This window comes from Balaenoptera acutorostrata, chromosome 15 (genome assembly GCF_949987535.1).
Source record: "Balaenoptera acutorostrata chromosome 15, mBalAcu1.1, whole genome shotgun sequence".
Lineage (NCBI taxonomy): Eukaryota > Metazoa > Chordata > Mammalia > Artiodactyla > Balaenopteridae > Balaenoptera > Balaenoptera acutorostrata.
In genome coordinates, this window is record NC_080078.1 from 39798721 (window position 1) to 39819246 (window position 20526).

Here is a 20526-nt window from a genome sequence, read left to right on the forward strand (position 1 = left end):
AATTCTTTGCCTAATCCCAGGTCACAAAGACTTTTATCTATGGTTTCTTCTAAATGTTTCATAGTTTATATTTTACACTTAGATCCATGATCCATTTTGAGATAATTTTTGTATGAAGTGTGAGGTTTATGTCCGGGTTTTTTTTTCTTTGCCTATGAGTGTTCAATTTTTCCAACACCTTTTGTTGAAAACACTATACTTTCTCTATTGAATTGCCTTCTCTAATTCATTTGTAAAAGATTAATTCGACATATTTCTGCAGGTCTATTTCTGTACTCTCTATTTTGTTCCATTGATCTATGTATCTATCCTTCACCAAAATCACACTGTGTTTATTACTGTAAACTTTATGTTCGGTCTTAAAATTAGATCCTGTCCCAAGAATGGGAGAAAACATTTGCAAATCATACATCTGTTAAGGGACTGATCCACAATGAAAAAAAATCTTACAACTCAAAAATAGAGACAAAAAACTAATTGAAAACTGGGCAAAGAACTTTAATAGACGTTACTCTAAAGAAGACATACAGATGTCCAATAAGCCAATAAGCAATAAGAGATGCTCAGCATCGTTACTCATTAGGGAAATGCAAATCAAAACCAAAAAGAGCGCACTCACTATAATCAAAACCCCTAACCCTGAACTCTAGCCCTAACCTTACCTACACCTATTAGAATGGCTATATTTAAAAGACAAATGACAAGTGTTGGTGAGGAGGTGGTGAAATTGGAATCTTTAGACACTACTGGTGGGAATGTAAAATGGTGCAGCTACTGTGGAAGACAGCCTGGCAGTTCCTCAAAAGGTTAAACATAGAGTCACCACGTGACCCCAGCAATTCCATTCCTTGGTATATACCCAATAAAATGAAAACATACATCCACTCAAAAACTTGTACTGTGTTCGTAGCACCACTATTTATGACAGTCAAAAAGTGCAAAAAACCCAAATGTCCTTCAACTGATGAATGGGTGAATCAAACATGGTATAATCTATGCAATGGAATAGTATTCTGTCATAAAAAGGAACAAAGTACTGATACATAAATGAACCTTGAAAAAATACATATTGTGGGACTTCCCTAAGTGGCACAGTGGTTAAGAATCCACCTGCCAATGCAGGGGACACAGGTTTGATCCCTGGTCTGGGAAGAGCCCACATGCCGTGGAGCTAAGCCCATGTGCCACAACTCCTGAGCCTGTGCTCTAGAGCCCACGAGCCACAACTACTGAAGCCCACACACCCTAAAGCCCACATGCCGCAACTGCTGAGCCCACATGCCACAACTACTGAAGCCCATGTTCTCTAGGGCCCGTGTACTGCAACTACTGAGCCTGAGTGCTGCAACTACTGAAGCCCGCAGGCCTAGAGCCTGTGCTCCACAACAAGAGAAGCCACCGCAATGAGAAGCCCGTGCACCACAATGAAGAGTAGCCTCCACTTGCTGCAACTAGAGAAAGCCCGAATGCAGCAACGAAGACCCACCACGGACAAAAAAAATTAAAAATACATATTGTATGATTCCATTTATATAAATGTCAAGGACAGGCAAATCCTTAGAGACAGAAAGTAGATTAGGTTGTCTGGGGCCGGGGTAGTTGGGGGGTGTGACTGCTAATGCGGATGGGGTTCCTTTTGGGGTGATGAAAACGTTCTAAAATTGCGCTGATGGCTGCATAACTCTCTGAATATACTAAAACCCATTGAATTGCACACTTTAAATGGGTGGAATATATGGTATGTGAATTTTATCTAAATAAAGGTGTTAAAAGACTGGGTGATGTCATTCCTCCCTCATTATTCTTTTCCAAAATGGTTTTAGTGATTCTGGTTCCTTTGCCTTTCCATATGAATTTTGGAGTTAGTCAAAGAGTTACCTGCACAAAAGCCTATTAGACTTTTTACAGAATGGGTAAACGTTTCCCGCGTGGAAAGTTCTGATCACAGATATGTTGCTGAACTATTCTTAGAGAAAATTGTGAGGCTCAGACAAGCCCTCTGATTGGAAAACGTGTACAAGAATAAGCAAGGATCGAGCACCTTCTGTATGCCAGACACTGTGCTTGGCACGTTATTGTGCCATGATGTTGGTCTCTTCTACGCCCAAGCCGGGCTTGATGGGAGTGTGGAGGTTTGAGTGCAGGAGCTGAGTCCAATGGACGCCTCCCCACTGCTGAGCAGACAGGGCAGGGATCTCACCCGGGCTGTTGGTGCCTGTCTGTGGCCTGGAGGTCGAGTCTGCCTTCATGGAAGCCCCTTCCAGGTCTCTCCCTACTTACATTTCACAGCTGTCCCCCTCTTCTACTGTGACAGGGTCGCCCTCTCCCAGGGAGGCGCTCACCCTCCACTGGCCTTAGGCTTGTTGCTACCTCTCCTGGCAGTGCTGACTCCAGGGCCCCAGGTGTTCACAGGGAGTGCGGTTTTGCCTCTCTGGGTTCGTTCCAGAATGGGATGAGCCCGGCCCTCCCCAGTCACCTCTGGCTGTTGCTTGGTTCAGAAGGAAACTCCAGGGCCACCGCCAGCATATGGGCCTTCCATAAGGGTATGTAAGGCTGATCCTGAGGCTTCAGCTCCTAGAAAGGAGAGGTGTCAGCAGGGAGACAGACAGAGACAGATGGACAGACTGGCAGAGAAAACAGACTGAGCGAGGGAGACAGAGGAGGCTGAGCGCCAGGTGGAAGGTCACGCAGAGGGAGGGAGTCTGGAGGTCCTGGGTGAGGCTGGAGCGGGCCTGCCAGGCGAAGGTATTAGGTCTGCCAGAGGGGGAGGCACAGTGGGGTCTCAGTGAGGGATGTGTCTGGGAGAAGCCCCCCAGCTGCAGCGTCTGGGGTCTGTGGCCAGGAGCCAGTGCGGGAGGTAATGAGTGCGGACTCTAGGCCTCCCACTATGGGGCCGGTCCTCCCCTCCTCTCCGGCCTCAGGGCCTCCTGCTACTCTCCTGGCAGCACTTCCCCCCATCCTTGGCCTCCATAGGAGAGGGAACCACAGGAAGCCACTTTGTTTCTGAAACGACCAAGCCCTGCAAAGCATTGGTGTGGGCAGGGGTCCTTTTCTTTTTTTACTTTTTTCATTGTAAAATATAGCACAAGATTACATCATAGCCTAATGAATTACGTCATAGCCTAATTAATTATTATAAGGCACATCTCAGCACCCCAATCCTCCCCAAGGGTGACCCCTACCCTGACTTACCTTCTTGCTTTTCAATAACTTTTTTAACATTTTATTTATTTAGTTAGTTAGTTTTGGCTGCGTTGGGTCTTCGTTGCAGTGTGTGGGCTTCTCACTGTGGTGGCTTCTCTTGTTGAGGAGTACAGACTCTAGGCTCGCGAGCTTCAGTAGTTGTGGCTCGCGGGCTCTAGAGCACAGGCTCAGTAGTCGTGGCTCTGCGGCACGTGAGATCTTCCCGGACCAGGGCTCGAACCTGTGTCCCCTGCATTGGCAGGTGGATTCTTAACCACTGCGCCACCAGGGAAGTCCTTCAATAACTTTTTACTACCCAGACATGTGTCCTTAAGCACTTTAGTTGGTTTTGCCTGATTTTGGCCTTCAGGTACATGAAACAGTACAGTGTCTTCTGTCACCCATGTTTGTGACATGCCAGAGATGCTGTGGGTGTTCATTGTCATCTCTGTGTTGTATTTCCTTGTAGGAGCATATCACAAAGTTACGCAGGGTACTGGGGAATGGACATTTGGGTTGTTTAGTTCTTGGTTGTTGTGAATGATGCTGCAGTGAACATTCTGTCAGATATATTCCTAGGAGTGGGGCTGCTGCGTCTAGGGCATGGGAATTCTCAGCTTCAGTAATTAATGCCATACCGCTTTCTGGAGCAGCTGTACCACCTTGCATTCCCCTAGTGATGGTTGAGTTCCTCTTTCTCCACATCCTTACAAATGTTTGCTGTGGTAGGTCTCCTGGTCTCAAATTTTAGCTATTCTGGTGGGTGGGTATTAGTTTCTCATGTGGTCTTAATTTGCACTTACCTAACACTGATGAGCTTGGGCCCCTGTTCACATATTTGCTGTCCTTTGGATTTCCTCTTTTTTGAAGTTTCCAAGTCATGGCCATTTTTCTCTGTGTTGCCAGTCTTATTGATTTACAGGAATTTTAAAAATATTCTGGATATAAGTTCTTTGTCAGTTTCATGTGTCTTATATCCCCCAGGTCTGTACCTTGCCTGAAGCCTCTTAGCACTGTTTTTGAAAGGAAGTTTATAATTTTAATGCAATAAAATGTAGTGATTTGTAAAATTGGGTTTAAAAATGTTGTACCTTTCTATACTCAACAGCCAAAAGGTGGAAACAACCCAAATGTCCATCAGTGGAGGAATGGATCAACAAATCATGATACTTCCATACAATGAGATACTATTCAGCCATAAAAATGAAGTACCAACACACCCTGACATGGATGAACCTTGAGAACATTATACGAAGTGGAAGAGGCCAGATGTGAAAGGCCACACATATTGTGTGATTCTACTTATATGAAGCATCCAGAACAGGCAAATCCAAAGAGACAGAAAGTGGATGAGTGGATGCCAGGGTCTGGGGGGAGGGCAATGGGGAGGATGGGGAATGATGAAAATATTCTGGAACTAGTTAGTGATGATGGTTGCATCCATTACGAATATACGAAATGCCACTGAATTAACTGTTCACTTTCAAATGGTTAATTTTGCGTCGTGCAAATTTTACCTCAATTTTTTAAAAAAGTGGAATAAGCGTTGGACTGAAGGCTTCAGTGAAGTGAACCTTCTGTATTACTTTTCTAAGAACTTTACTGTTTGGTCCTTTGAGCCGGGCAACAGTCCACCTTGGACTGATTTTGTGTGGTGTGAGGTGAGGTCTGTTGTGTGGCCCTAGCTAACATTTACCAAGTGCTTTCTAAGTCCTGGGCATAGACCGATACTCTTCATGTTGGGTATTTGACCCTCACAGCTCTGTGAGAGAAGTTTTATTTTATTATCATGACATGTTTTAAGATAAGGAAACAGAGGCTCGGGAAGGTTACGAAACACGTTCAGTTTCAGTGGAGGGGGACCAGCCCCAGTGGGCAGAGGAGACCAAGTTTTGTTGTGGGCAAGGTCTTCTGTCTCTAGGCCTTGCATTCCCCGCCGAAAACAAGAGGGGCCCGAGCCTGTGCAGGACTTCAGGGTGCTGAAACCTGCTGGCCTCTGGGCCGAATTCCAAGCCCCAAGCTTGTTCTGAGCTTGTGTAGCTGGGGCTGAGTTCAGAGGGCCCTGGTCTCAGCAGAAGACTGAAGAGGGATCTGCATACCCTCACCAGAAAGCAGCCCCTGGGTGACCCTGGGCAGGGTCAGGTAACTTGTGAGCCCCAGTTTCCCTGGTTTAACCTCGGGTGGGGGTTAGAATAGCCTCCACCTCACTCTTAGGAGGGATGAGCTGTCACCATGTGACCTTGAGACACGGCAGCATGAATTCAAGATTATCGTGGTTCCTATTGTAGGTGAATGATTCTTTCTGGGCAGAGATGGTGGAGATGTCAAGGTGGGTCTGAGATAGGGTCTGTGAGCCCCGCCTGGCCCTCTGGCAGTGGTGGCTCTATCAGGCCCAGACCAAGTGGCAGGACTGATAAGGCCTGGCCATCCAAGGAGCCTCCTGGCCCTGTCCCGGGGAGTAGGGGGAGAACCCAGGCTGGGAGGAAAGGTCAAGAGTTTCAGTTTCCAAGAATCCACTTACCTTCCAAAAAGCAGGTTACTACAGAGAGTTATCTAAATTTAAAATGAGGACTTAGAGGTGAGGGGTGCTGGCAGGGAAGAGTCTGAAGACATACCCTGCAGGGAGCAGAGGCTGGGCCTGGGCACGTCATTGTTCAGGAGACCATTTGTTCCCACTGCTGTTACTGGTGGGGAACCTGAGGCCCAAAGTAGGGCCAGCCTACCCTCGGTCCCTCTGGCTGCCGGCACCAGGCTGGATTGGCCAGGGAGTGACCGTGAGCCCTGGCTTCCCTAACAGCCCAGTGAGGCAGACAGACAGACAGACATGGACTGAGATGCTGCCAGTGAGGGTGATGTGGGATTCAGACCCTGCTTTCTCCAGTCCAGCCCTCGACAGCCCTGCACCTGGGCCTTGGGAAGGGTTGTATCCTATATCTGGGACCTCCGGGAGCAGGGATCCTGGTGAGCTCCCATCACCATTCATTGATTCCAGTGCTTGTTACAATAAAAAGACATTAGCCACACAGCCAGAAAAATAAACAATGGATGCTTTTGTGAAGGTTGCTAGCAGGGAGCGGGCCCTAAGGGGGTAATTGAGGAATAGTGGTTTCTCCATGTCTGGGCCTTCCCCCAGCCTAAGGACAGCCAGGTTCTGGGGCCATAGGACCATCCAATGGGCAGCAGCATGTCCAGGGAAGTCGGAGGAAGGAGGCCTGAGTCGGAGTCCTGGTTCTTATGTCTGGGCACACGCAGAGTCCCAGCACCCCTGTGGGGTGGCCCCCATTACCACAGCTAGCCCATCTACCCAGCTCTCCCAGCCTCACATCCTGCTCCTGTGCCCTTGTTTCCATTCTGGGGACATTCATGGGAACTGGGGGGAGAACTCAGAAAACTTTTGATGATACATAAAATCAATATATTCTAGAGTGGGAAAAGGCTTGCAGAATCTGTAACAGAGGGTAACTAACCCTCACAAAATAAAAATACATCAAAGAAGGACAAACAACCCAAAAGGAAACATGAAGGCAATTCTTAGGCTCTGGCAAATAATCAAGTGATACAGTTAGTTCTGCTCCTCAGTAATAAAAAAATGCAACGTAAGACACTATTTCCTTTTTTTTGAAATTTTGGGAAAAAATAAAGTCCATGCTATGTAGCCCTGGGCAGGGCAATATGTTGGTGGGCAACGTCTGAGACACTTCAAATGCATGTACCCGTTATCCTGGCAGATTCAACCCATGAATCTGCCCTGCAAAATACACGTTTGTGTCATCTCAGTGCAAGAGGTTACTTTGGCAATGAAAATCTCATTCCTTAGCCCATTGGTTACTTTCTCATGCATCTGATGTGCTTGAAAAGATTCGGAAACAGTTGCAGTAGACTCTTCACTACAGTAATCTCTGGGGGAAGACTGAGATGGGGTGGGTGGGGTGATTTTTTTTTTTACTTTTTAAAAACAGCTGTATTCTGAGATAGAATTCACATATCATACATTCCACCCATTTAAAGTGTGAAATTCAGCGGGTTTTAGTATATTCAGAGTTATGTGAACATCACCACAATTTTAGAACATTTTCATCGCCCAAAAGAAACCCCATCCCCATTAGCAGCCACACCCCCCAACTACCCCGGCCCCAGACAACTTAATCTACTTTCTGTCTCTAAGGATTTGCCTATTCTGGACATTTATATAAATGGAATCATACAGTATCTATTTTTTCAAGGTTCACTCATGTATCGGTATTTTGTTCCTTTTTATGACTGAATACTATTCCATTGCATGGATTATACCTTATTGGATTCACCCATTCATCAGTTGGAGGACAGTTGGGTTATTTGCACTTTTTGGCTATTATGAATAGTGGTGCTATGAACACAGTACAAGTTTTTGAGTGGATGTATGTTTTAATTTTATTGGGTATATACTAAGGAATGGAATTGCTGGGTCATATCGGAACTCTTATGTTTAAACTTTTGAGGAACTGCTAGGCTGTCTTCCACAGTAGCTGCACCATTTTACATTCCCACCAGCAGTGTCTCAAGATACCAATTTCACCAACACTTGTCATTTTTCTTTTGGATTATAGCCATCCTAGTGGGTGTGATGTGTTCTCTTTCTGGTTCTGATTTGCGTTTCTCTAACGAGGAATGACGTTTGAGCATCTTTTCACGTACTTCCAGGCTACTTGTCTATATTTCTTGGGGAAATATCTATTCACGTCTTTTGCCCACTTCTCAGTTGGCTACTTGTCTTTTTCTTGTAGAGTTGTAAGAGTTTGATATATATATATTCTGGATACAATTCCCTCATCAGATATATGACTTGCAAACATTTTCTCACGGTTCGTGAGCGCTCTTTTAACTTTGTTGGTCTTGTCCTTTGAAGCACAAAATCTCGCAACTCTATTCAGGCCAATTAACTTCTTCTTTGGTCGCTCGTGCACTTGGTGTCGTATTTAAGAAACCTCTGCCTAGCCCCAGGTCACGAGGACTTACCCCCGTGTTTTCTCCTAAGAGTTTTACAGGGTCAGCTCTTACATTTAGGTCCGTGATCCACTGAAGTAATTTTTTTTTTTTTACTTTTTTATTTTTAGTACTTTATGTTTCTAAAAAAGAACTTTCTGCCCAAAGCAAGTGTTCCTTTTATAACGAAGAAAGCAACATTTAGAGAAAGAGTCCTTGAACCGGACGGCTAAGCCGGCCGCACCCTTCCGCTAGCATTCCCGCTGGTTCTTCTCCCCACTGCAGAAAAATGCCGCCCCCCGCATGCGCGCGAGCACAGCGCCCAGAGACTGCCTCGCGCCTGCGCACACGGCAGCCTACGCCTGCGCAAACTCCTTCGGTCTGCGCGCAGGCATCTTCTGCGCGTTTGCCCCGTGCTGTCGCGCGAGTCTCGTGAGCGTCGCCGGCCGCGTTAGGGGGCGCCTGGGTTGCGTCACTGTCGCGCGGGCGGCGTCGGCCTGGCTCCCCTCGCCCCCCGCCCCCAACCAGTCCTCAGAGCTCTCTGTCCCGCGTCCCCGGCCCGTCCTCCTGGGGGTCCCCACCTCCCCGTCCCGGCCTTGGCCCCGGCCCGACCCCTCCCCAGGCCCCCGGCGGGATGGGGGACAACACCAGCCCCATCAGCGTGATTCTGGTGAGCTCGGGGAGCCGGGGCAATAAGCTGCTGTTCAGGTACCCCTTCCAGAGGAGCCAGGAGCACCCGGCGTCCCAGACAAGTAAGTGGGCGCCGGGCGGAGGGCCTGACGCCGCCTCCCTCGCCGTTAGCGGAGATGTCGTTTCCTTTTTCCTTCTCCTTATCGTACAGGCGGTGCCTTCTCATCACAAGAGTGTTGGGGAAGGATAGAAAAGTAAAAAGAAGCAGGGAAAAAAAAAATCACTCATAGTTTTAGCATGCCAAAGCCACTCCTGCTAACGTTTCATCGGTGTCTCTGGCCTTTTAAAAGAGCTAAAGCACCGTATGAATGTATTCAGCTTGGATAAAGTAGGAAATACAGGTACATCGGAAGTTTTCTTTGACCGCTTCCCCCCAGTTCTGCTGCTCCTCCCCCGCTTGCAGGGATAACCACTTACCATGTTCATAATTGTTCCTCCTGTACATAGACACCAAATATACCTCCATAGAAAAATAGTTTATTGCTTTGGGTTTTTCTCCCTCTCACATAGATGTATTGTTCTCAGTCGCTCTTTTTTCCATTGGACCATCTGCCTTGGAGCATTTTCCAACCTAGTAAACAGATAACCTCCGTTTTTGTTTGTACACAGCTGCCTGGTAAGAACATGCCCTTTCCCTATGGATGGAAGTGTAGCTTACTTGCAGTTTTTCACTATCATGAATGTTCAATTTGTAATTTATGTGATTTTAAAAATTACTTTTTAAAAAAAATAAATTTATTTATTTCATTTATTTTATTTTTGGCTGTGTTGGGTCTTTGTTGCTGCACGCCGGCTTTCTCTAGTCATGGCGAGCGGGGGCTGCTCTTCATTGCGGCGCGCGGGCTTCTCATTGTGGTGGCTTCTCTTGTTGTGGAGTACGGTCTGTAGGCACGTGGACTTAAGTAGTTGTGGCACGCGGGTCCAGTAGTTGTTGCTCGTGGGCTCTAGAGCGCAGGCTCAGTAGTTGCAGCGTGAGGGCTTAGTTGCTCCGTGGCATGTGGGATCTTCCTGGACCAGGGCTCGAACCCGTGTCCCTTGCAGTGGCAGGCAGATTCTTAACCACTGCACCACCAGGGAAGCCCTAAAAATTGCTTTTAAGTTTGTTACTATGGTACAAAGTTTTAAAGGTACAAACGGATTTAGATTATGAAATGAAAGTTCTTTCATCGATCCCAGCCACCCACATCCCCTTGTAGGGTCACGTGCTGTTACCATTTTCTTGTGCATCTTTCCGAAACCTTCTGTATAAATACAAGCATATACATGCATTGTTTTATTTTCTAAACACAAGTGAGCACACGATTCACACTGTTCTGCCCTGTTTTCATTTTCACTTTACATCTTGGATTATAGATTCAGAATTATCAGAATCATGGGAGGAACTTGCTGTGATTTAGTCATCCAGTCTTCTGTTGATGGGCATTTAAGTTGTTTCCAATCTTTTGCTAATACAGTGTGAATGTCCTTTATGGATATATATTTTCATTCTGCAGAATATATGATCGAGTCACAGAAATGGGGTGTTTGTATCCAAGGGATAATCCGCTATGTATTTCTTTTTAATTTATTTTATTTTTGGCTGCGTTGGGTCTTTTGTTGCTGCACGCGGGCTTTTCTCTAGCTGTGGCGAGCAGGGGCTACTCTTCGCTGCGGTGCATGGGCCTCTCATTGTGGTGGCTTCTCTTGTTGCGGAGCACGGGCTCTAGGCACGCAGGCTTCAGTAGTTGTGGCTCGTGGGCTCCAGAGCGCAGGCTCAGTAGTTGTGGCGCACGGGCTTAGTTGCTCCGCGGCATGTGGGATCCTCCTGGGCCAGGGCTCAAACCCGTGTCCCCTGCACTGGCAGGCGGATTCCCACCCACTGTGCCACCAGGGAAGCCCCTCCGCTATGTATTTTTTTTAAAATTTTTTTTAATTTTAATTTTTTTAATTTATTTATGGCTGTGTTGGGTCTTCGTTTCTGTGCGAGGGCTTTCTCTAGTTGTGGCAAGCGGGGACCACTCTTCATCGCGGTGCGCAGGCCTCTAACTATCGCGGCCTCTCTTGTTGCGGAGCACAGGCTCCAGATGCACAGGCTCAGTAATTGTGGCTTACGGGCCCAGTTGCTCCGTGGCATGTGGGATCTTCCCAGACCAGGGCTCGAACCTGTGTCCCCTGCATTGGCAGGCAGATTCTCAACCACTGCGCCACCAGGGAAGCCCTGTATTTTTAATAGATCGGATTTTTCTATGTTTGTTAATGAGATAGGTGAAAAAGTGTATCTGAAAGTAGTTTTTATGGGCATTTGCCTTCCAGCTGAGAGTGATCATGTTTTCTTGTTTTCAAAGCCATTTGGATTTCCTTTTTAGTGAACCACCTATTCATAACCTTTGCCTAATTTCCTCTTGGATTGCTTGATTTTTTTTCTTTACAGATTTGAAGGCGTTTTTTATATATTTAGGATAAAGATACACCTTTTTGACAAAGCTGTACATATTTAGCCAGTTAGCCTCTGAGTTTTGATTTTTATGGAGTCAAGTTTTCAGTCTGTTCTTTCGTGGTTTCTGAGTTTTGTTACACATAGGAAGGCCTGCTCTCCAAGATTATTAACAAAAGGAGTCTCTCTTGTTTTCCCGTGGAATGTTTATCTTCTTGTGTTTAAAATGTGTTTCTTTTGGTGTAAGGTGAAGGCTCCTCCCTGGAGCTGGTATTTTCTGGGCACTTGCTGAGAGTTGTGTGTGTGCCCCCATTTGCCTCCTGGAGCCCTGTGGAGCGGGCGCTGTGATGGATGAGGAAGGGTGTGGGAACATGTGGCCCACACATGGCTGGAGAGGGGTTGGCTCAGAGTCAGTATAATTTTCTCTTCCGTGTGTCTGCCTGGTCCCAGCATCATTTTATGGACTGATTCACGTTGCCCTCCTGATTAGTTTTGCTGCCTTCATGGCATACTAAATTCCCATGTTTATTTGAGTTTGTTTTCTGACTTTTCTTACCTCTCCCAGTAATCTATCTATCTATGTGTGGGTTCCACACAGATGAATTATTGTAACTTTATACTGTGTTATACCATCAGGTAGGATTTGTCATTTATCATCACTTTTCTTCTTCAGCATCATCCTGGCGTTTCTGCCTGCTTTCCTGGTAAACATTAGTAGTGACTGTGTTAGGCCCCACTCCCAAGCCATTGCTGTTGTTTTGGGGGTCACATTAAACATGGTGATTAAATGGGGAGAATGGGATCTTTATGTTGAATCTTCTCATTCAGGAACATAGTCTGTCCTCTTTTCATTCTCGTCACCCTTGTTAGCATATCTGTTTTCTTCTTGGGCCTCTTGTACATGAAAAACTTGCTTGTGATAAATGTCCTTAAGTCTTTAAACTTTATTATTTGGGTAAGATATTGTTGTTTTTGTATATGAAGGATATTGCTGTATAGACATTTAAAAATTCTTTCTTTTGCCTTTGCTTTTTCCAACCTAGTTGCCAGCATACACTGAGAGCGTGTGTGTGCGCATGCACGCATATATATATAATCCCTTTTTTTTTTTTTAACTTAACATAGTAGCAAGAGCATTTCCCATGTTATCACAACTTCTTGGAAACTATAATTTAAAACTTTTTTTTTGTGGCCGCGCCACGTGACATGCAGGATCTGAGTTCCCCAACCAGGGATTGAACCCACGCCCCCTGCAGTGGAAGCACAGAGTCTTAACCACTGGACCGCCAGGGAAGTCCCAGTACCACACTGTTTTGATTACTGTAGCTTTGTAGTATTGTCTGAAGTCTGGGAAGGTTATGCCTCCAGCTCCGTTCTTTTTTCTCAGGATTGCTTTGGCAATTCTGGGTCTTTTATGGTTCCATATAAATTTTAGGATTATATGTTCTAGTTCTGTGAAAAATATCATGGGTAATTTGATAGAGATTGCATTAAATCTGTAGATTGCTTTGAGTAGTATGGCCATTTTAACAATATTAATTTTTCCAATCCAAGAGCAGAATCCATCACTTTTAATGGTTCAACAACCTTACTGTATGTGGATGGATCCTGTTTTCTTAGCTATTCTCCCCTTTTTACCTTCACTCAGGTAAGCCTCGTAGCAGATACGCTGTCAACAGCACCAGAGAGCATGCCGAGGACCAGGACGGCGACTCCAGGTATGGGCTCTGCAGTCACTCTCCGTGGCAGGACTGGTCCTCCCATTGACCCAGATGTTTTCTCCCCTGAGAAACCCCGTGTTCTCTTTTCCACTTGGTGGGTGTTTCAGGCAGACACAGGTGGGGATTGTGTTGCCAGTCTCTGGCTTTCTGCATAATTCAGTTTCATGGTCCTGCTGTGGGCTGTGTGGTTGGTAGGGCAGGTTGGAGAACAGATGAGGCCGTGTCGCTGCAGGATGTTTATCTCCCATGAGAGGAACGTGCAGGACGGCAGATCCCGGTGCTGTCCTCAGACCCTAGTCGTCAAGCACGTGTCCAGAGGTCAAATGTAGGTGCTTAGGTGCAGCACAGCCTGTCCAGGTGGTGAGGTGGCCTGAGAGCCAGGGCTGTTGTGACCCTTGCTTTTTAGGGCCCGGATGAAAGGCAGGTCCTGTTCTTTCCTGTGCATGCTACCCCTCTTCTCTCTGGGAAGTGCTTTCTGGGTGGCAACCTTGAGAAATGACCACTTCTGCCTTCTTATGTTCATTTTAAAGCTTAATGAATGGTAACTCAGGCCCAGATGAAGAAGAAGAGATTGTAAATTGCCAGTCCTGCGTGAGGTAATGTCCGTGGGAAAGTCGCTGAGGTCCCCATGCTGGGCCCTCGCCGTGCAGTGTGTTAGTACGGTTTCCCTCAGTTCTCCGACATGGCACCGTGCCTGCCATAGCGCTGTGTACTTCCAAGAGTGGTTTGTATCCCTTTGTGTAAGGATGTCAGGGGCCTCTGGCATGACCAGTGACTACCTCTGAGGGGAGTGGGTTCTGGAAGAGGGACCAGTGGTGGGGGGTGCTGCTGGATATCCTGTGGGTCATCCTGCTTGACTTAGAGGCCTGTGGATGTCATGTCCTTTAAAGATGGCAACAGGGAACAAACTCTTGTTTGTGAGGCACATAGAAAGCTTTTGCCCCTGCACACCCCCTGAGTGCATTTTGTCCCCGACCTGTGTCATGGAGAGTTCAGAGCAGGGCTGGCCACCTGCCTGCTCCGTGACGTGAGGCTCGGGCTCCTGAAGGCTCAGAAAGAGTTCTTGGAACAGTCTGTAAGGAGGACCGGCAACACCTAATTGCTGCAGTTACTTTTCAGAGGCTTGTAATAAAATGACCATGAGGATGTTTTCTGGGGAATTCATTCTGTATTTAGCATAATGAAGAGAGGAAACCAGGGGAAGGGAATAAGACACTGTGGGTCTTTCGGGACCCCAGACATCCTTGTTCCCTAAGGAGAACAAGCTGGTCTCTTTAGACGTTCATTAAACTGAAGAATGCCTCTATTTGGTCATTTCAACACATTGTAGCACCTGGTGATCCCACTCCCCACCCCACACCTGCAGAGGTGCAGGTCAGTACCCCCAGGGGCCCGGCTGCATTTTGTCCTACAGACCTGCCAAGCTCCTGCTCTTGCCCTGGCACCGGGGGGGCCCTGTCCCAGCCCAGACATCTTCCCGGAGCCACGCAGTGACGGTGCCTCACAGCCATTCTCCATTTTCCTTAGTTGTCATTTTCAGAGGTGCTTTTTCTTCTGCAGCTGATGGAACGTTCCTGCTTGTCAGTTTGCCAGGTCAGAGGCACATTAATAGGGCTGATGGGTCGCCTCTGCGTGTGGTGATGGCCGGCCTCAGGGGAGGGAGGACGCAGAGCTGTGCTGCCCAGGGCTGTCCTCCCTGGCCCGGGTGGCCGTTTAAAATGAGGTGGACTGAAATTAAATAAAATTAGAAACTGGGACTTCCCTGGCAGTCCAGTGGTTAGGACTCTGCGCTCTCACTGCCGAGGGCGTGGGTTCGATCCCTGGTTGGGGAACTAAGATCCCGCAAGCCGTGCAGTGAGGCCAGAAAAGAAAGAAAGAAAGAAATTGAGTTCCTCAGTTGCACTGACCACATTTCAGGTGCTCAGTGGCCACACGTGACCAGCTGCCACTGTGTTGGAAGGCGCAGGTTTAGTGTCTTTCCATCGTATAGAAAGCTCTGTTGGCTGCACTGCCTTAGAGCACGGGCTAATTTTATAAGATGAATTATCATCATGATGTGTTTCAGGGTGCACGAATTGACCGTCACAATTTTTTTAACCCTTTTCTAGAATTCACTAGGGAGAGAAGAAAATGGTTATTGTCTGTTTTTTCTACAGCCTGAAGGTCAAGCTTAGAAAATGTGTGGTCTTCCTGTCAGGGAGGTCAGCTCTGCAGGTGGCCACAGGACCTCGGGAATCGGGGCTGAGATACTCATCAGCGCTCTGCGGTTTTCGTGAGGCTTCGACCTGTGGGACTTCATTTGATCTTGTTGAGACGGTTTGGTCAGAAGATTGAACACTTGTGCCCAGGCGTCTAGCTAGTGCGTGTGGTGCTGGGCTCTGACCGGGGTCCTCTGGCCTTGCTCTTGCTTCTGGGAACTGACTCATTCTTGCCTGGCCTGGGTTCACACGTGAGGATTGCAGCGTTGGTGGAAAGACTGTGCAGTACGTCTTCCACGTGGGGAGTGTCTGTTCTTGCTTGTGTGGCAAAGTGGCTTAACCTTGACCTCAGTAGTTAATGTAAGTGGTGGTACTTCTGCCAGACCTTAGCACTGTGTTGATCACGACCTCGTAACTCTTCATGATTTTTAGAGTTGGTGTGTTCTTGTTTGGTCTCGATGGTCCTGTTCCCATCTCAGCGAGCCGTGTCCTCCAGGCGATGGGTGGTTGGCTGCAGGGTAAGGCCAAGGGTTCTCCACCGTCCTTCTGTCTCAGTTCCTGCCGCCTTCTCCTGTTGTTGTGCTGGACTCCTGATTTCCCTCAGTGTTGGAGAAGGACTGACGGGCACACAGGCTCACTGCCCTGTGCCCCATGAGTGCCCAGGCTTTCCACAGCCCCTGCCCTTTCTCCCCCTGGACTTAGTTAGCTGGTTCTCTGTACCTGAGTGCCAAGACAGGGTTGGCTGGCACCAGGGACTTCTGGGACTAGGCATGCACACAAATGCCCCCTCCTCCAGGCAGACACCGTGCCCTGGGAGGGTGGTTGGCAAGCAGGAGCAGGTTTGCTTGTCTCACCCGCCTGCTGCCCCCCAGAGAGACCCTTGATCATTGCTCCTTGCCTTCATTTATCAGCGGGGCTTAGTGGGGGTCTCTACCAAGGGCTGAGTGTTCCATGTGATGCTTGGGCTTGGATGCTGTTGTGTGTGCCCATTAGAGGCAAAAATGTTCCCATGGGGTTTATATGACACTTTACTGGAAGGCAAGGATACAGTGGGGCCCTCCCATCCCCGACAGGGTGAACCCCCTGGGTGTTGGAGGTGCACAGAGCATCTGGGAGCCCCCAGAATGGGAGGGGGCAGAGTCGAGCTCTCTTCCGTGCTGTCCCTTCTTTTTTTGGCCAGGTCAGAGAACAAGCCCTGTTCCCAAGTGTCTTAGCAGGAATGGAAGGTCTTGGCTTGTCTTCCAGCTGGGCTGATTCATCTTTCTAAATGTGTTTTCTTTCTTAATCTCTAAATTATTACAGGAATGTTAGTTTTTGTAGCAGCGATTTTATTGTGTTACAATATATTTACCAGGCCTTTCACCATCAAAACAAGGGAAAAGTATTTTTCTAAATTTTGGAAACAACAAACAAATATTGAGGGAATTCCCTGGCAGTCCAGTGGTTAGGACTTGGTGCTTTCACTACCAGGGCCCAGGCTCAATTCCCTGGTCAGGGAACTAAGATCCCGCAAGGCATGTGGCACGGCCAAAACAAACAAACAAACAAACATTGACACTTGTTTTTGTTTCAATTTGCTATTTATGGCAGTTATGTCATGAGGGACATAACTCTGTCTTTGTGCATGTTATGTCAGCAGATGCTGTATAAAGTATAAAGCCACTCAAGTGTTTTTTCTGTCATCAGTGTGTAATATTAAGCTCTGGTGAGTGGATTTCTCTGTGAACCAGACTTGCTCAGACAAGCAGAGTGGCCAAACAGCAGAGGGACCTCCCTGAGTGGCCACTTAGGGCAGTGTGGCTTTTAACTTGAGCAGCACCTGGCTTTCTGGTTGGCTGCCTTCGCAGACCCCAGCCTCTCTGGGCCCAAGTGGGGAAAGCGCTTTCTGTTTGGCCTTTGGATTTGGACATTTATAGTTGTGAACTTGGCCACCACTTCTTGCCTCTGAATCTCAGGCCCCATCCCACAGCCCGGCTAACTTAGGTTCCTGGAATGGTGGCTGAGGGTCAGGGCTCAGGCCCATCTGAGGCTCTTCGTGGCAGAGCAGAGGTTTTCGGTAGAGATTTTTGGATATCACGGTAAAAAGTGAAGTCTCTGGGGTGGCGGGAGGTTGTTTTTCTATCTGTTAATTGGTGTGTCCTGAGTCAGTGGGTGGCAGAGTAGAGGGAGGTGTTTGTTCAGATAGGGCGGGTAGTGTTGGCACTGGGTCAGGCGCTAGGGCAGCAGTGTTTGTTAGGTTCCACCACCCTGGGCCCTCCGTCACCCTAACCGGGCCCCCAGACGCAGCTTCCAGGGCAGAGTGAGCCATTGGGGGCTTTTGAAGAAAGCATGTAACGATTCCGGTCTAAGACACTGGAATATTCCATCTCTGGTTTAATCACTCCAGAGAGCAGTATTCCAGGGCGAGACACCCACAGGGGAGGCCAAGAGCTCCGGCTGTGGGGGCCGCGTGTCCCAGAATGTCTTTGATGGTATTGGTGTCGGAAGGTCTGACCGCAGCCCAGACTGTGCAAGTGGAACGGCAGCCCATTCTGACAGACCCTCTGCATCTGGTTTGTTTGGGGGCCACGGGGCGACTTAGGACGCCTAGAAGACCATGTCAGTCCTGGAGGAAGGCTGGACACCAGCGTGACCCCACCCCAGGCTCCCCACCCGCTGGCGGGGAGAGGCTTGGGAAGTCCCGTGCTTTGTCTTGCTCAGTGCTGGTCGAGCGTAGCCAGGCCCTTGCTGCAGGTGGCTCCGAGTCACTCCTGCTTCTGTTGGTGAGCCCTGCAGTGTGCGAGGAGCCGGGAGTGAGTGGCCCCTCTCCTAGATCCGTTTATCCCAGAGGTGTTGGCTGTTTTGGAGTTGCAGCATTGTGCAGCACCCTTCCCTTCTCTGAAGGCGAGGGTTCTGGTGTGAAGTGCTTCCCTTCCCCCAGAGCAAGGGCCTCCTGGAGAGAAGTATCTGGTGTGGTGCCCGTTCACCACAGCTCCTCTGGAAGGCCCAGGACTCAACGCTGAGTGTTTGTCCTTGATGGGCTCTTTAGGACAGAATGCGGCCCCAGGGAGGCTGGAGCCCCTCCCAGCACAACCTGTCCTCCGACCTGACCTGCGTGATGGAGATGCTTTCCCCAGGTGGAGAAATGAGCACAGGACTTGTCTGCCTTCTGGCTCCAGGTTAGACACGGTTTCCAGAGTGGAGGCCCCGAGCCTGGGCTCTGAGATAAGAGTCTGCACTGTCCTCTCCTCCCTGCAGTGACTCTCCCTTATCTGATCCGCACCCCCGCCACCGGCCTGGGCAGGAAGGAGACCTAAAGGTGCAGAAGAGCCTGGAAAAGGGGCAGTTTTACAGGGATCATATCCAAATCTGCTCTTACCTGCACCCAGTCATTCCTCCTCCGTGGTGTCCAGCCCTGTCCATCCCTCCGTCCATGTCAGTCAGTGGGTGTGCACATCTAGTGCATCTGGAACCTTTCTTCCCTAATAAAAACTGGAAGGTTTAAGTGTTGAGGGTAAGGGAAGGGACGGGCAGCCGAGCTGTGAGGAGAGTGATCCGTACGCTGCAATTCGTGCTTCCTCTCGGCCTTCGCACAGTGCTGAGGGGTGGGGGTCCCGGGGGCTGAGGGGAGCAGCCCAGCACACCTGGGCCGCTGGGGGAGGCCCCCAGCCTGACAAGCCGCGCAGGCTCCCGCAGCTTCCTCCTCTCCGGGCAGGTGCCTTGTTCCTCCTGCCCTCCCAGGCGGGCAGGGCCCAGGGTGGCAGCACGCACCTTCCGCCTTGTAGTTCTGGTGACTTTGTGACCCTAGTCTTGGGGATTGCTTTAGAAGGGAGACTGTCGGGGGACTTCCCTGGTGGCGCAGTTGTTGACAATCCGCCTGCCAATGCGGGGGACATGTGTTCGGTCCCTGGTCCGGGAAGCTCCCATATGCCGCGGAGCAACTAAGCCCGTGAGCCACAACTATTGAGCTTGCGCTCTAGGGCCCGCGTGCCACAACTGCTGAGCCCGCGTGCTGCAACTACTGAAGGCTGCGCACCTAGGGCGGTGCTCCGCAACAGGAGAGGCCACCGCAATGAGAAGCCCACGCACTGTAACGAGGAGTGGCCCCCACTCACCGTAACTAGAGAAAGCCCACGCCCAGCAACGAAGACCCAATGCAGCCAAAAATAAATTTAAAAATAGGGACTTCCTGGCGGTCCAGTGGTTAAGACTTCGCCTTCCAATGCAGGGGGTGCGGGTTCGATCCCTTGTCGGGGAGCTAAGATCCCACATGCCTTGGGGCCAAAAAACCAAAAACATAAAACAGAAGTAATATTGTAACAAATTCAATAAAGACTTTAAAAATGGTCTACATCAAAAAATAAATAAATAAAAAATAAAGGAAAAATCTCCAACGTCCAAAAAAAAGAAGGGAGACTGTCAGAAGCTTCCAGGTCAGTGGTGGGGGCAGAGCCACCCTGCGCGCAGCTGCCCCCCACCCCTGGGGCAGCAGGCTTGGTGCTGTGGCACTTGGTTAACTCTTTCCCACTCTACCTTTTTTTAATTTTAAGGTTTTCAGATGTCATTCTGGCAACAATTTTGGCAACCAAGTCTGAAATGTGTGGGCAGAAGTTTGAACTGAAGATCGATAACGTGCGTTTTGTTGGGCACCCGACGCTGCTGCAGCACGCGCTGGGCCAGGTACACCCTCCCTGGGCTGACGCAGGCCTGTAGAAGGCAGCCCCGTGCAACAGACCCCATCAGGTGCTTGCCTAGCTGCACCTCCTCCTGGGCCCTGAGGGTCTGGCCGAGAAGGACACAGGCATCCTTGCCCTGGTGTCTCAGCCCCTGCCCTTAGCTTTTGCTGTTTGCATCCAGCCTTTCTCCTGACTGTGGCCTTCTACTTTGTAGATAACGATGCCGGTTTCTGGGGGGAGGCCAAGAGAATGAGATCAGCAGCGTTTGTCAGATTCTTGAACTTTATATAAAGTAGTACAAGCATTTCTTCTTACTTATTAAGTGATATCATAGCCAGTATTGTTATTAATTTAGCTCTTACTGTTGTGCCGTACCCTCTCTGACAGGCCTGATTGAGACGGCCCAGGGACTCCCCTGCCCTCTGGTGGCAACACTTGTAGGCAGCTTGGTGTTTGGGCCCTGGGCTGGCTGGGTGGCAGCCCTGTCTCTCCTGGGTGGGAGCATTGTCCTGAGTACTTGTCCTGCCTGGGAGGACTCAAGTGGGCACGGGGGTTGGCGTGGGGAAAGGAGGGTCTGGGCAGGGAGCACTCCATCCACTTGAGCACCTCTCCACCTTTTCTCCTCTGGGCACCTCAGCTCAGTCGAGGTGACTGGGACAGTCTCGTCACCTTGGGTCTCAGCACCTTCCTGCTTCTTTCTCCAC

The 20526-nt window shown here is 49.0% G+C and overlaps 1 protein-coding gene across 3 annotated transcripts in view; it reads left to right on the forward strand.

Annotated features, from left to right (window-relative positions):
* Nucleotides 1-8527: 8527 nt before the first annotated feature.
* The window catches only part of NPRL3 (NPR3 like, GATOR1 complex subunit), a 34722-nt gene continuing 22723 nt past the window's right edge, over nt 8528-20526 (forward strand). Inside the window, exons 1-4 of one of the 3 annotated variants that reach the window (XM_057529191.1) lie at nt 8528-8897; nt 12897-12966; nt 13500-13565; nt 19697-19826. In XM_057529191.1, coding sequence (XP_057385174.1) covers nt 8780-8897; nt 12897-12966; nt 13500-13565; nt 19697-19826 — 384 coding nt within the window. In that variant the 5' untranslated portion in view covers nt 8528-8779. Of the gene's footprint in view, nt 8898-12896; nt 12967-13499; nt 13566-18195; nt 18326-19696; nt 19827-20526 lie in introns of all 3 variants that reach the window. The other 2 variants (XM_057529192.1, XM_007181825.2) reach the window with 2 other exon arrangements.